The sequence below is a fragment of the Erythrolamprus reginae genome, chromosome 2, assembly GCF_031021105.1.
Source record: "Erythrolamprus reginae isolate rEryReg1 chromosome 2, rEryReg1.hap1, whole genome shotgun sequence".
NCBI classification, from domain to species: Eukaryota; Metazoa; Chordata; class Lepidosauria; order Squamata; family Dipsadidae; genus Erythrolamprus; species Erythrolamprus reginae.
The window spans coordinates 334,914,968-334,931,321 of record NC_091951.1 but is presented as its reverse complement, the minus strand read 5'-3'; the positions used below and the strand labels follow the sequence as shown (position 1 = coordinate 334,931,321).

Below are 16,354 nucleotides of genomic sequence, written 5' to 3'. Positions count from 1 at the left end.
GCAGCGTTTCCCAACCGCTGTGCCGCGGCACACTGGTGTGCCGCGAGACAAGGTCAGGTGTGCCGTGAAGTTCCGCTTCCAAACCGGAAGTTGAGTGTCCCGTCTTGCTTCTTCACACCTTCATTTTCGCGCCTTTCTTCTTCGTGCCTTCCTTCTTTGCAGCAGGTGAGCTTGGGACTCGGCGGGATGGCAATAGCAGCGGCTGAGGCTTTCACTTGTGGCATCGGGAGTGCTAATAGCGGCGGCGGCGGCGGCAAGTGGAAGCCTCAGCCTTGGAGCCCCCTCGCGCCCATGGCTTCTCGTCGATGCCTCTGCCTGCCCGATCCGCGGGAGTGCTAATAGCGGCGGCGGCGGGAATAGCGGGGGGGGGGGCTCCTGCAAGTGGAAGCCTCAGCCCTGGAGCCCCCTCGCGCCCATGGCTTCTCGTCGATGTCTCTGCCTGCCCGATCCGCGGGAGTGCTAATAGCGGCGGCGGCGGGAATAGCGGGGTGGGGGCTCCTGCCCGTCGCCACTATTAGCACTCCCGTGGATCGGGCAGGCAGAGACATCGACAAGAAGCCATGGGCGCGAGGGGGCTCCAGGGCTGAGGCTTCCACTTGCAAGAGCCCCCCCCGCTATTCCCGCCGCCGCCGCTATTAGCACTCCCGCGGATCGGGCAGGCAGAGACATCGACGAGAAGCCATGGGCGCGAGGGGGCTCCAGGGCTGAGGCTTCCACTTGTGGCTGTCCCCGCCCGCCCGATCCTTCCTTCTCTCCGGCTTTTTTGGGGTGCGGCTTCTTCCACAGCGGTGGCTGCAGCGGCGCTGGCGATCCGCCCGCTAGCCGCTCCAAGCGCTGTGGGAACGCCCACCCCTCTCACAGTCCCGTCCCGGGCTGTCAGTAAAGGGGCTGCTTGCTCGGAACATTCAAACTAAGGGAAACCTTCGCTGGCCTCCACAGAGAAGAAAGGAAGAGAGAGAACGAGAGAGAGCAACAGAGAGAGAGAGTGAGAAAGAACAAGAGAGAGAAAGCATGAGAGAGAGAGAAAGAACAAGAGAGAGAAAGAAAATAAGAGAACAAGAGAGAGAGAGACTAAGAGAGAGAGAAAGAAAAGAGAGAGAGAGAGAAAATAAGAGAATGAGAGAGAGCAATAGAGAGAGAGAAAGAACAAGAAAAAGCACGAGAGATGAAAAGCAAGAGAGAAAAATAGAGATAGCAAGAGATACTGAAAGAAAGCAAGAGAGAGAGAGAGAGAAAAAGAAAGCAAGAGAGACAGATAGGAAGAGGAAAGGAGAGAGAGAGAAATGAGAACAAAAAGGGGAGGAGAAATGAGAAAATGATTGAGGCAGAGAATGAGAGGAGAGAGAAACAAGAGAGAGAGAGAGGTGATTCTTGAAGCATATGGTAAAAAGCACCCAAATAATAAGAAAAAAACCCCAGCCCTCACCTGTTTTTGAAAAGAATAAAAGAGAATAAAACCCCAGCCCTCACCTGGTTTTGGAAATGGTTTGAGTACACACAGACATATAAGGGGGGGGGGGACAGAAATGAGACAGTAGTATAAATTTGAGGAGGGATGATTGATGATTGACTGTATTTATAAGGGGATGTTACATGGGATTGTATGTTCTATGTATAAATACATGTAGAAATACTGTAAATCTGAAGGTCAGCAGTTAAAATCTCATCCCCAGCTCCAGGTTGACTCAGCCTTCCATCCTTCCGAGGTGGGTAAAATGAGGACCCAGATTGTGGGGGCAATAGGCTGGCTCTTTTAAAAAATGCTATTGCTAACATGTTGTAAGCCGCCCTGAGTCTAAGGAGAAGGGGGCATAAAAATTGAATGAATGAATGAATAAATAAATAAATAATATTTACTGTCTTTTTGTGTCATTTTGGTTGGTGGTGTGCCCCAGGATTTTGTAAATGTAAAAAGTGTGCCGCGGCTCAAAAAAGGTTGAAAATCACTGGTCTAGTGTAATAGTTTGGTTAGGTGTTTATTAATATAGTATAGAGTTAATAGTTTTGATACTAAGAAGAAGTAAAAGCCTGTTGAAGAAAGAAGCCGGGGGGCTTCTCGGCGGCCTCCTGAACGCCGAACCCGGAGGTTCAGCAAAAGTTCAGGTTCGGGAGGACGCTGAGAAGCCCCACGGCTGTTTCAAAAAGCGACAGTCGGGCGGCGGGGTTTCTCGGCGGCGGCGGCAGCAGGTTCGTAAGAAGGAAAAAGTTCGTAAGAAGAGGCAAAAAATTTCTGAACCCCGGATTCCTATCTCGGATTGTTCGTAAGACGAGGGGTTTGTATCATGAGGTACCACTGTAGTTCTAAATAGTTCTCGTGGTTACGGCAATTCAAAACAAAATGTTTTGGAGGGACATTTAAGAATGAATTAAAAATCTCAGTGATTGGAAACGTACTTAACCTTGGCAAGAAATCTGCTACTTTCCCTGTTGGGGCACAGATATACGTAGCATATTTAGGGAACAGGCTTTGGCAGCCTTGCTAAATCCTACAGGAAAAAACAAACATTTTTATCCCTGCTTCTTTTAGAGACGAGTCATTACAGCTGTAGAGGCCCTGCTGGGTGGCCCCTTGGACACAGGACATTTTCCATACAGCCACTTTCCCTCCAAGGCTGATTAGTCAGTAAAATAGGTATCCTGACAGCCAACTCTCTTGCATACTTCATTTTTCATTGCTATATTGTACATAATACACTGGGGAAATGAAGGAGTCAAGTGGCCTGTAATTGCTTTTAAGAAGGGCTTTCAAAGTTTTGGTGTGCTTTTTTAGCACTTCCACCTATTCAAATTACAAGGGACTTTTGATGACTGAATAGTTAACTCACTTCCTGGTTTTTTAAAAAAAAATCTTTTAACAGGCTTAGGAATAAAAGGTTCCCATATTTTCCTGTCCAAACAAGGACCAGTTTTGCTGCCAGAGATGTTTTAATCTCGGCCGTTTAATTATTCTATTCCCCATTATTAAACGTTACTTTTTCTACAGATTATTGGTTATCAGTACTTATATTATTTATGACAGTTAGTCTGGTATTGTTGTTAAAGATAGGGAGCTAGAAGCTAAGAAAGTGTCAGTTCTCGTCTCATTTTAGGTACGAAGCCAGTGATCCTGGTCCACTCACTGTCCTTCAGACATGGAAGAAGTAAATGGCAAACTATTCCTGAAAATGCTGCCAGAAAAACTGCATGAATTTGTCCAGACATTCACCAGGAGTCAACACTGACTTGAAGGATATACAGTAGTATCTCTACTTATGAACTTTTCTAGATAAGAACCGGGTGTTCAAGATTTTTTTGCCTCTTCTCAAGAACCATTTTCCACTTACAAAACGGAGTCTCCGAAATTGTAGCCCGAAAAGTTGGGGAGAAGCCTCTGTGGGTCTCTCTAGTAATCTCCTGGGAGGAAACAGGGCCAGAAAAGGCGGGGAGAAGCCTTCATGGGGCCTCTCTAGGAATCTCCTGGGAGGAAACAGGGCCAGAAAAGGCAGGAAAAAGCCTCCGCGAGGTCTCTCTAGGAATCTCCTGGGAGGAAACGGGGCCAGAAAAGGCAGGGAGAAGCCTCCGTGGGGCCTCTCTAGGAATCTCCTGGGAGGAAACAGGGCCGGAAAAGGCGTGGAGAAGCCTCCGTGGGGCCTCTCTAGGAATCTCCTGGGAGGAAACAGGGCCAGAAAAGGCGTGGAGAAGCCTCCGTGGGGCCTCTCTAGGAATCTCCTGGGAGGAAACAGGGCCGGAAAAGGTGGGAAGAAGCCTCCGTGGAGCCTCTCTAGGAATCTCCTGGGAAGAAACAGGGCCTCCTCCCTCCCTATGGTTTCCCCAATGGCACACATTATTGGCTTTTACATTGATTCCTATGGGGAAAATTGCTTCTACTTACGAACTTTTCTACATACAGTATTTGTTTACAGTGACCTATTCATACACTGCTCCTCTCACTGCCATGTGATTCTGTGTATGTACAACTGCACTACAAGTGACCTATTTTCTGGAAATAGTGAAGAATGGGCAGGTGCTACCCCTTAGCTGGGAATAAATCTATTCAATTACTGAATTATAAAATTTTAATGCGTGGACTTTAATATTTTATTGTAATTATAGAGTTGCCTTTCAGATTCTGATTCAATTAGACAGTTAGATCCAATTTGTGCTTTCAAATATGTGCTTGCTCTATTGTACCTCATTCTCTGAACTAACAAGGGTTTAACCCTGTAAACCCCTGTGGATTGATCTGTCTCCCTGGGCAGTCTCATTTCGACAGAAAATGGGAAGAAAGTTCTCTTGCGGTGCGAAACCGCCAATCCCCTATCTCAACATAGTCAATATTGCAGTAGCTGATCAAGGTTTAAAATCATAATAGCTGTTGACACATTTCAGAGGATTTTTTTGTTCTATCGTGGTACCTCTACCTAAGAATGCCTCTACTTATGAACTTTTCTAGATAAGAACCGGGTGTTCAAGATTTTTTGCCTCTTCTCAAGAATCATTTTCCACTTACAAACCCGAGCCTCCGAAACTGTAAATGGAAAAGGCAGAGAGAAGCCTCCTTGGGGCCTCTCTAGGAATCTCCTGGGAGGAAAGAGGGCCGGAAAAGGCAGGGAGAAGCCTCCATGGGGCCTCTCTAGGAATCTCCTGGGAGGAAACAGGGCCAGAAAAGGCAAGGAGAAGCCTCCATGGGGCCTCTCTAGGAATCTCCTACTTTTACATTGATTCCTATGGGAAAAATTGCTTCTTCTTACAAACTTTTCTGCTTAAGAACCTGGTCACGGAATGAATTAGGTTCGTAAGTAGAGGTACCACTGTACTTTGTTATGGAATGTGCATGAACCAGAATACATCTGGAAAGGACATTGGAGGTCTTCTTGTTCAACGTCCTGCTCAAACAGGAGATGCTATACCAGTGATAGCTAACCTTTTATTTATTCATTATTTATTTATTAATTAGACTTTTATGCAGCCCTTCTCTAAGCGATTCAGGGCGGCGTACAAGATAATAAATACAAACAATATATGTGTAGAAATCTAATTATTTTAAAAGAAATATATAAAATTAGCAAAATTCTAAAAAAACCCCCCCATGTACAGTCATCCACATTCATACAGTAAATAAAGCTAGGTTCCTTATTTTAATTTGTTCTTCTATGGTTAGATACAGTATGTTGTATCCTCCAGCTCTAACCTCTTCAATTACCCAAAGATACCCTGATCTCTTTGATGTTTCTGCCCATAGTCCCTTGCTTGGGATTTGAAATAGCCACAAGCAATTTATATATTATAGGAAACATAATATACAGGATATTGAACCCAGACAGTTTACAAACTGAAGTGGGGACTTCCATATTTTCCTAGGTCCAGTTTAATTCTTTCCTACAATATTTAACCTCAAACTGAAAAGCTCCAGATGGTAATTGATAAATAAATCATTAAAACAGCCATCAACAGCAGATCTAGAATCAATATTGTTCTGTCTGGGTCCCTCCAGAGGCAAACACCAACCCAAAAAGAGAAACCAGACACACTGGTAAAAATCAAAGGCAGTTTATAGAATTCAAAGCAAACACAGGTAACAGAAAATGTCCTTACACACAGGAACACGCTGAAACTTCAAAGATGTTTCACGAAGGCCATGAAGTAAAACAGGATTCTTGCTGTCAAAAACAACGCTGGAGATAACAAACATACGCCTCCCCCAAGTCTTCCAGTCTTCTAGGCCACAAGCCAAGATCAGAGACGCCGAGAAGCAAAGCAGGGTCAGAACTTCCAGTTGATAACGCTCCACATGGCTGAAAGGGCTTGCCTGCCTTTTAAATCCTGCTGAGGAGAACCACACCCAAACCCAGCTGTTGCCAATTCAGTGATGCCAATATCTTTCTAATTGGTCCCGTCTCTGAGCTGCACATCGCTGTCTCATGTCAATTATAGCCTGTGCTTCCTCATCCAATGAGGCCAGGCTACTGGCTGGGGAGAGGCCCCCCCTGGGGCTCTCAGGCTGCTCCCCCTCATCCTCTTCCTGACTTTCCTCTCCCCCGTCTGCCTGGTCCTCCCCCTCCTGTTCACTGTCCTCCTCCTCCGGGCCTGGATCCAGCAGAGACGCAGCCGGTCCCTGAGGAGCCTCAGGCTGAATCACAACAAATATATTGCACGAAGAATGAGGTAAGAAGAAGTTAAGAATGAAACCAACTTATTTACACAAAGTGCAATATCTTCCATAAAGGTCACAAGGAGTTCATTGGGAGTTTGGCTAAAATGAAATATGAAAGTAATCCACAGTGACACACTGAAGACCAATTGCCGAAAGTCAATAAACGTTGCTCTAAGCGGACTGAAATGGAATTGTGCTTATTTGCTCCCTTCCTATTCTAGTCAAATTAAACCAGTTGGGGGTCTTTTGTGAGGGGGAACAGTGGTTGATGCTGGCCATTTTTCATCAGGCTTTATAAAAGAACAAGAGCATAGTCGATCTTGATGTAATAAGCCATCATGGTTTATATAGGAAAGAACATTATGTCTGAATTATTTTTTTAATAAATTGCAATGATAGTCTATCTGAAGAAAGCAAAATATGATTCCCTGATAAACCTCTAAAAGCAGCTGCAATTGCTAAAAGAAATGACCATCAGGTTAATCAATATTCGTTGAAACCGTATTCCAGTGAAGTGATTTATGTTATTTGACTTGCAATTTTAAGCAAGCTTACATCATTCGCATTTCCTAAATTAATATGCAAATTTATCTCTATTTTCTGATACAAGGCTCCATGCAATACATGCAGACAAAATACATACCTCTAAATACGTGTGCATGCACATAAATAAAATTTGCTTGTTATTTAAACAATTTGAGTGGAATTGACTTGAAAAGTCAATTCCACTCAAAGTTCTATTGAAGTTCTATTGAAAAGTATCTTTTCAATAGAAGTTGACTCCTCCTTCTGATGTTACAGAAACAGAGGTGATATTCTGACCAGTTCTGGAGAACCGGTAGTGGAAATTTTGAGTAATTTGGAGAACCGGTAAATGCCACTTCAGACTGGCCCCACCCCATTTAGTCTTTGCCTCTGGAGTCCCAGCTGATCGGGAGGAAATTTATTTTATTTATTTTATTTTATTTATTTATTTTGTCCAATACACAATGAGAGTTTATTGTGTATATATATAGATATATATACACATAGTAAAATACATGATGAAGGTTATAGAGGAGATACTCATAGTAAAATATATCTAAGAAAGAATAGAAAAGAAGATATAGTAATAGAACATATCAATGAAAGAATAGAAGAAGAGATATAGGAATAGAAGAAAGGTATAGGAGATATAGGAGAGCAATAGGACAGGGGACGGAAGGCACTCTAGTGCACTTGTACTCGCCGCTTACTGACCTCTTAGGAATCTGGATAGGTCAACCGTAGATAATCTAAGGTTAAAGTGTTGGGGGTTTGGGGATGACACTATGGAGTCCGGTAATGAGTTCCACGCTTCGACAACTCGGTTACTGAAGTCATATTTTTTACAGTCAAGTTTGGAGCGGTTAATATTAAGTTTAAATCTGTTGTGTGCTCTTCTGTTGTTGTGGTTGAAGCTGAAGTAAAGGGGGGGTTTGCAGTAACCTTCCCCTGGAATGAGGTCGGAAAGGAGATTTTACCGCATCCTTCCATTGCCACACCCACTAAGCCATGCCATGCCCATCAAGCCATCTCACACCCATCAAGCCATCCCATACCCACCAAGCCACACCCACAGAACTGGTAGTAAAAAAAATTGAAACCCATCACTGTGTGGCGGAGATATCTATGTAGCTTTGTTGACAACATTATAAAAGTGGTTTGTCACTGCCTTCTTCCAGAGCAATGGTTCTCAACCTTTCTAATGCCATGCCCCCTTAATACAGTTCTTCATGTTGTGGTGACCCCCAACCATAAGTCTAGTGCCAATTCTCCCAACAGAGCTTTAAACTGATTGGCAGGAAGTTCAGAGGGACCCTCCCACTGTAAACGCCTGATTGATTGGATTGTAAAAATATGTTCCAAGGTGTCAGAATAGAAGCTTTAGTTCCTAACACCATGGGAAATTTGTCTTTTCCCATAGTCTTCTCTTAGGCAACCCCTGTGAAATGGTCATTTGACCCCCAAAGGGGTCCCGACCCCAAGGATGAGAACCACGGTGGTCTTGCCCCATGATACAAAAATTTGGAAAATAATTCATACTTGGCTCTCAGAGATTACAAAAGAGGAAATAGAACTCACACCGGAAGCTATGCTTTTTGGAGAAAACACTATTCAAAACAAACAATGCTCCTCACAACACACATAAACACCGCCACGAGAATTGCGATAGCAGAACTCTGGAAAAGTGATCAGGTACCAACGGAAGATCTAATTATTGATAAGATATATGCCTGTGTGGAGATGGATGAACTCACGAATTCAATTAAGGGAAATAAAGTTATAGAATCAAAAAGAACATGGCAAAAATGGAATATAAAAGAATATAAGAGAATATAAAAGCAATACAATATGAAACAACAGTACAATTGAAACGACCTACAGTTACCATGTAAAATTACTGAACGTAATAGATTTTAGAATTTAAAAATATGAAATACAATGTATATAATGAAATGAAACTGGTCAAAATTTATTGTCAGAATGTTAACAGAGATCATGTATAATCTGTAATCCAAAATAATGTGTGATTGGAATGACATAGGAAAATTTAATAAAGAGATTTTCAAAAAGAAAAGAAAAGAAAGTTTTTCAATTTTCCAGTTTAGCCTAGAAACTTGAAACGTTCATCCTTGTAGTCCCAAAGATGCTTTTTCCAAAAGACAACTGGACTTTGTTTTTTTTTTCTTTGAAAACATTTCACTTCTCATCCAAGAAGCATCTTCATTTCTTGGAGGAGAAATGAAACATTTTCAAGGGAAAAAAATCAAGAAAGTCCAGTTGTCGTTTGGAAAAGCACCCTTGGGACAACCAGGATGATTGAGCATCTTCATAAACATCATACTTACAGGTTCCAGGACTTCTGATTCTGGGGCCTTTCCGTCCTCTTCTTCCGGTGCTTCATTCTCTTTATTGTCAATCCAGGTGGCCGTATCCTGAGCAGAACAGGTGCTAATTAGGTCTGGCAAACTTGTAGATGGATAATGAAGAACATCTTCTTCTGCTGCTCCTTCCTACAAGACGGGAAGAACAATGCAAGCCATTACATAGTTGAGTATATTCATTCAGTAGTCCAGTGTTTCCTAACCTTGGCAACTTGAAGATATCTGGACTTCAACTCCCAGAATTCCCCAGCCAGCATTTGCTGGCTGGGGAATTCTGGGAGTTGAAGTCCAAATATCTTCAAGTTGCCAAGGTTGGGAAACACTGCAATAGTAAATACAGCAACCCTATAAAGTAAGCATCATACTATAGATCAGTGATGGAGAACCTTTTTACTCGGGTGCCAAAAGTGCATGTATGCGTGCTATTGCGCATGAGCAAGTGCCCACACCCATAATTCAACCAGAGGAGGGCGTAAACAGCTTCCCCTGCCTCCCGTAGACCCTCTGGAAGTGAGAAACGGACTGTTTCCCAACTTCTGGTGGGCCCAGAATGCTCGTGTTTCACCCTCCACAGGCTCCAAAGTCTTTCCTGGAGCCGGGGGAGGGTAAAAACGCTCCCCCCCATCCCCCTGGAGGCTCTCTGGAAGCCAAAAATGCACTTCCAGAACCTTTGCACGAGCCAAAAATCAGCTGGACAGCACACCCATGCATATTGCAGCTGAGTTAGGGCAATGGCTCGCGTGCCAGCAGATAGAAACATAGAAACATAGAAGACTGACGGCAGAAAAAGACCTCATGGTCCATATAGTCTGCCCTTATACTATTTCCTGTATTTTATCTTACAATGGATATATGTTTATCCCAGGCATGTTTAAATTCAGTTACTGTGGATTTGCCAACCACGTCTGTTGGAAGTTTGTTCCAAGGATCTACTACTCTTTCAGTAAAATAATATTTTCTCACGTTGCTTTTGATCTTTCCCCCAACTAACTTCAGATTGCGTCCCCTTGTTCTTGTGTTCACTTTCCTATTAAAAACACTTCCCTCCTGAACCTTATTTAACCCTTTAACATATTTAAATGTTTCGATCATGTCCCCCCTTTTCCTTCTGTCCTCCAGACTATACAGATTGAGTTCATTAAGTCTTTCCTTATTACTCCACGTACCACCTGTGGCACCCGTGCCATAGATTCACCATCACTGCTATAGATAATGATCAGTTGCTAAGATTTCCCTTGGCTGCTACCGTAATACTGGAAAAGGGGTAGGGTTTTGTGTTTTTTTTAAGTTAATTTCTATCTTTGAGATGTTGAAGAATGAATTAGCTCTTTCAAATATAAAGAAAGTTCTTATTTAGTGGCTGTTTGCAATTATGATTTTAAAGAAGTAATTTTGGGACCCATTCCTGCACTTATGTTTACAAAGCAAAGCTAAAGGCAGATCATAAGCACAATCATGATTTCACTTAGTGACCACTTAATGATCAAATTGTCAGCCCCAGTTGTGGTCCTAAATAAGGACTACCTATGGCAGAATCCTTCCAGACTTGTAGGCAATCTATTTTCATAATCCCAACACTTTGTTGTAAGATGCTAAAGTTAGGTGAAATGGACACCACATAAATTTCATAAATAAGCAGCAGTTTCCTGTAAGGATAATTACTTTTCATATTTATTTATATATTTGTTTGTTTGTTTGTTTGTGATGCAACTGAATTGGGACAACTGATGGGACGGTGGGACAAGGTAAGACGATATATGATGAGCAGAATCCGAGACCAAGCTACAAGAAATAAATTGGAATCACTCTACAATATGTAAATAGATATATTGCTCTTGGGTCAAGTGGATTATATAAGAAACACCCCCGATTTGGGGGAAAGATCAAAAGCAACGTGAGAAAATATTATTTCACTGAAAGAGTAGTAGATCCTTGGAACAAACTTCCAGCAGACATGGTTGGTAAATCCACAGTAACTGAATTTAAACATGCCTGGGATAAACATATATCCATTGTAAGATAAAATACAGGAAATAGTATAAGGGCAGACTAGATGGACCATGAGGTCTTTTTCTGCTGTCAGTCTTCTATGTTTCTATTTGGTGGTGGGGTATGTGTGTGTGTCTGGGTGGTGGGCACATTTCACTATGCACTGTTTTATGTTGTGTGTATATTAAACTTGTTAAAAATTAATAAAAATAATTTTAAAAAAATTGTTTGTTTATTTTGTCTATTTTTTATTTTTTTATGCTACCCTTCTCCTTAGACTCAGGGCGGCTTACAACATGTTAGCAATAGAACTTTTTAACAGAGCCAGCCTATTGCCCCCACAATCCGGGTCCTCATTTTACCTACCTTGGAAGGATGGAAGACTGAGTCAACCTTGAGCCGGTGATGAGATTTGAACCGCTGACCCGCAGATCTAGCAGTCAGCTTTAGTGGCCTGTAGTACTGCCTCTAGCCACTGCGCCATCTCGGCTCACTTTATATATTATTATATTATTGCCATGTAGTAGATTTTCAGTCTCCTACTTTGCTATTTTAGCTGGTTTTAGAGGTAGTTTTTTCAGAAAATCACTCTAGGACAGGGGTGTCAAACTCAATTTCATTGAGAGCCCCATCAGAGCTGTGGTTGACCTCGAGGGGGTCAGATGGGCATGTGGACATATTTAGTTTGACGCCACCCCAAACTGCAAACATGTTTCCTCTTCACGTTGGGTAGACTGGGCCAAAGCCACGCTGGCCCGATGTTTCCTCAGAAATAGTAGACCAGGCCAAACCACATGGGTAGACCAGGTCTGTTGTGGTTAGCTCTGGCCCAGCTCCTGCCCCAAGGACTGTGTATGTGGGGGAGACATCCACATGCTGCAGGCCTGTTTTGCCCCCGGTGGAATCTGCTGATGAAGGCTCCTCTGACAAAGAAGATACAAGTGACAGGGAGGAGGAGAGGGTGGCAGACAGCTCAGAAGGAGATCAATTATCTAGCTCCTCCTTGGATTCAGAACAAGAGTTAATGATACAGCCACGCATGCGGAGAGCGCTGCATAGGCAACAACAACTGAGCGATTATTATCCAAGAAAAGGAGGCCACCTGTGGTTGGGTGGGGCTGTGGTAATTAGTGAGGCTGCTATAAAGAGCAGCCTGTGGGTTTGGCCATTGTGGAGGATTATCTGATCGTTGTGTTTCGTGACTGTTTTACTGACTTTGACTTTTTGGGTGCTGATTTTTCCCCGCTTTGAAACTAAACCAGAGCAAAGTGTGTTTCACTTTGTGAAAGAAGAAGGGCTGTGAATTGCCTCACAGCTGCAAGCTAAGTATCACAGAACTGATAAGGGACTTGTACAAATTACCAGTTTGTTTGGAGACGAGTGCTCTTTGCCATACCAAAAGAGGGCTTGGTTTAAGTGAATGTTCATTATAAAGAACATTGTTTTGAATTTTCAAACGTGTGTGTGTCTGAAATTTGTACCTGTGCATTTTTGGGAGGATTCTACCAGAGAACCCGACAGAACAAGGTCAAAGTAACACAAGATAGATAGCTCCTCACATTTTCCAGGATGGCTTTGCTCCAGCCCATGGGCTTTGAGTTTGACACCCCTGCTCTAGGATAAGGGAATTGAAAGACTACATCTGAAGGAGTGGGTATCTTGACTAAAGGGAAGCTATTGTTTCCAGAATTACTAGCCAAACCATTCACAGCTCTTTCCCCATCAGTAAATTCACAAAAAGCTACAGCTGAGAATTGCCTTTTCCATGGATTCCATTTGACAAATGCCATTCAAAGTCAACAGTTTATTCTTCAACTGATAGGAAATCAAGAACCGAACATGTTTGGGCAAAATACTCTTTGGTGTCACTTGCAAAAAGAGAAGCTAGAGGTTTTTAATTAGTTTAGTTAGCTTTGTGCTTTTATTGCACAACTGACATAATAACTGATAAACTGTTATCCACCCCAGTTGCAATAATAAAAGAAAACGTATGCTTTTAGTTCACATAAAACATGTTTTGGCAGAGCTACTTCCTCCAAGTCAGTTCCACGGAAGGAGTAAGTGCAGGAAGAATTTATGGAAAGATGGAGCAATTTGGCAAAGAGTTGAACTTCATCAATTAAGAACAAGCTTACTGAAAGCCATTCTAAATGGCTTTAACTGATACTAATGAGAGAGAAAAGCAAGGTGCTGGACACTCAATAATTCCAACCGTTGCTGAAGTCTCTTTAGTGTTGTACACCTTGAGACTTGTTCCATTCAACATAAATGCAGGTAGATAACTGTTCAACTATAGGAGTAGAATTATTTAATAATAATAATAATAATAATAATAATAATAATAATAATAATAATAATAGTAGTAGTAGTAGTCTTCGGAGAGGGCAGCATACAAATCTAATTAATAATAATAATAATTATTATTATTATTAATATTATTATTAATATTATTATTATTATGTCAGTACAACACACCAAACGAGATCGCTATGCTGGACTTCGTATTTCATCACCAGTCGGGCGCTTCCCAAGCACCTAGGACTGCGTGATGTAGCGGCGAATTATGTTTGCCGATCCCAGTAAAGCGCCGTTTGCAATTGACAGATGGAGATGTTGTCAATTCCGATGGTTTTCAAATGTCCGCTGAGATCCTTTGGTACTGTGCCCAGCGTGCCAAGTACCACTGGGACCACTTTCACTGGCTTATGCCAGAGTCGTTGCAGCTCGATTTTTAGATCTTCGTATTTCACTAATTTCTCTAGCTGCTTCTCCTCAATTCTGCTGTCTCCTGGGATTGCGATGTCGATGATCCATACTTTCTTTTTCTCCACAATCACAATGTCTGGTGTGTTATGCTTCAGAATTCGGTCAGTCTGAAGTCGGAAGTCCCACAGTAGTTTTTCTTGCTCATTTTCGACCACTTTTTCAGGCTTATGATCCCACCAGTTCTTTGCCACTGGTAAATGGTAGTTCCGGCACAAGTTCCAGTGGATCATCTGTGCCACAGCATCATGTCTATACTTGTAGTCAGTCTGTGTGATCTTTTTGCAGCAGTTGAGTATGTGATCGATTGTTTCATCTGTTTCTTTACAGAGTCTGCACTTTGGATCGTCTGTTGATTTTTCAATTCTGGCTTTGACAGCATTTGTTCTAATTTATTAGATTTGTATGCTGCCCCTCTCCGTAGACTCAGGGCGGCTCACAACAATAACAATGTAAGAACAAATCTAATAATTCAAAAAACATTAAAAACCCCATTATTAAAAGCAAACATACACACAAACATACCATGTATAAACTGTATAGGCCCGGGGGAGATATCTCAGTTCCCCCATGCCTGACGGCAAAGGTGGTTTTTAAGGAGTTTACGAATGGCAAGGAGGGTAGGGGCAGTTCTAATCTCTGGGGGGAGCTGGTTCCAGAGAGTCGGGGCTGCCACAGAGAAGGCTCTTCCCCTGGGGCCCGCCAACCGACATTGTTTAGTTGACGGGACCCGGAGACCTAATCGGTCGCTGGGATTCGTGCGGCAGAAGGCTGAAGGTGAATTCACCCTTTTGGCACCCGAGCAAAAGAAAAGGTTCGCCATCACTGTTCTATGCTTTCTTCAACATATGAAATCATATAAATAAAATTGACTTACCCTGCTTGCCACTACTAGGTAGACAAGGCCTTCAGCTGACCGAAGTAGAGCGACCGCATCCTGATGGGACAGACCAACCAAAGACTGGCCATTGATCATTAGAAGCTCATCACCCACCTTCAACCGGCCATCTCTAAGAAAACAAAGAACAAAACAGCCTTTCGTTTATAGCATCCAAACAACCCCTTTGCCTCGTGTGCTTAGTTTCTTCGGACTCCGGAAAACTTACGATGATACCAGAGGTCAAAAGACAATGCGGATAGTTATAGCTAAAACATTTCTTAGTAAATGTTTACCTCCCTCCCAAGATTAAGAAATGGACGAATAAGTGGCCATGCTTGATCCAGAAAACATGACTCCATCCCATCCTCTTCAGAGGGAAATTTCAAGGTGAACATCACAGGCTGTGTCTGCATTTTGTCAATAATGAATATTCAACTCCGTGTTTACTCAACACTTTCCTCTGGAGATTTTCAGAGTGCTTTATAAACTTGAACAGCCTCACTGGTAAGTAGGTCAGTTCTACCACTGAATTTTCATTTGTTCTGGAGTGGTTAACTCTGCATGGACACGTTCTGGTCCTAGCTCTCAATCCTTCCCAGCATTAGAAACATAGAAGTCTGACGGCAGAAAATGACCTCATGATCCATCTAATCTGCCCTTATACTATTTCCTGTATTTTATCTTAGGATGGATATATGTTTATCCCAGGCATGGTTAAATTCAGTTACTGTGGATTTATCTACCACGTCTGCTGGAAGTTTGTTCCAAGGATCTACTACTCTTTCAGTAAAATAATATTTTCTCATGTTGCTTTTGATCTTTCCCCCAACTAACTTCAGATTGTGTCCCCTTGTTCTTGTGTTCACTTTCCTATTAAGAACACTTCTCTCCTGAACCTTATTTAACCCTTTGACATATTTAAATGTTTCAATCATGTCCCCCCTTTTCCTTCTGTCCTCCAGACTATACAGATTGAGTTCAGGAAGTCTTTCCTGATACGTTTTATGCTTAAGACCTTCCACCATTCTTGTAGCCCGTCTTTGGACCCGTTCAATTTTGTCAATATCTTTTTGTAGGTGAGGTCTCCAGAACTGAACACAGGATTCCAAATGGGGTCTCACCAGCGCTCTATATAGCGGGATCATAATCTTCCTCTTCCTGCTTGTTATACCTCTAGCTATGCAGCCAAGCATCCTACTTGCTTTCCCTGCCCCCTAACTGCACTATTCACCCATTTTGAGACTGTCAGAAATCACTAAATCACTAAATCCCACTAAATCACTAAATCCTTTTCTTCTGAAGTTTTTGCTAACACAGAACTGCCAATACAATACTCAGATTGAGGATTCCTTTTCCCCAAGTGCATTATTTTACATTTGGAAACATTAAGCTGCAATTTCCATTGCTTTGACCATTTATCTAGTAAAGCTAAATCATTTACCATATTACAGACGCCTCCAGGAATATCAACCCTATTGCATACTTTAGAGTCATCGGCAAATAGGCAAACCTTCCCTACCAAACCTTCCCCTATGTCACTAAGTATTGAGATGCTATTCTTAATGGTCAGGTCCCTTTAAGCATTTTTTTAAAGTCAGTGGAAACCTCCACGATCAGGCTCCTAAGCTTGAGGATTTGATCTAATTTCTCATTTGGGAAAGGAAATCCCACAATTCACTGCCA

The 16,354-nt window shown here is 42.4% G+C and overlaps 1 protein-coding gene across 5 annotated transcripts in view; it reads right to left on the bottom strand.

Annotated features, from left to right (window-relative positions):
* The window catches only part of PDZD2 (PDZ domain containing 2), a 458,739-nt gene that overhangs the window by 94,388 nt on the left and 347,997 nt on the right, over positions 1–16,354 (bottom strand). For all 5 annotated transcript variants that reach the window (XM_070743494.1, XM_070743493.1, XM_070743496.1 and 2 more), the window contains 2 exons: positions 14,669–14,801; positions 9,004–9,168 (listed from right to left, as the gene is read on the bottom strand). In XM_070743494.1, coding sequence (XP_070599595.1) covers positions 9,004–9,168; positions 14,669–14,801 — 298 coding nt within the window. The remainder of the gene's footprint in view (positions 1–9,003; positions 9,169–14,668; positions 14,802–16,354) is intronic.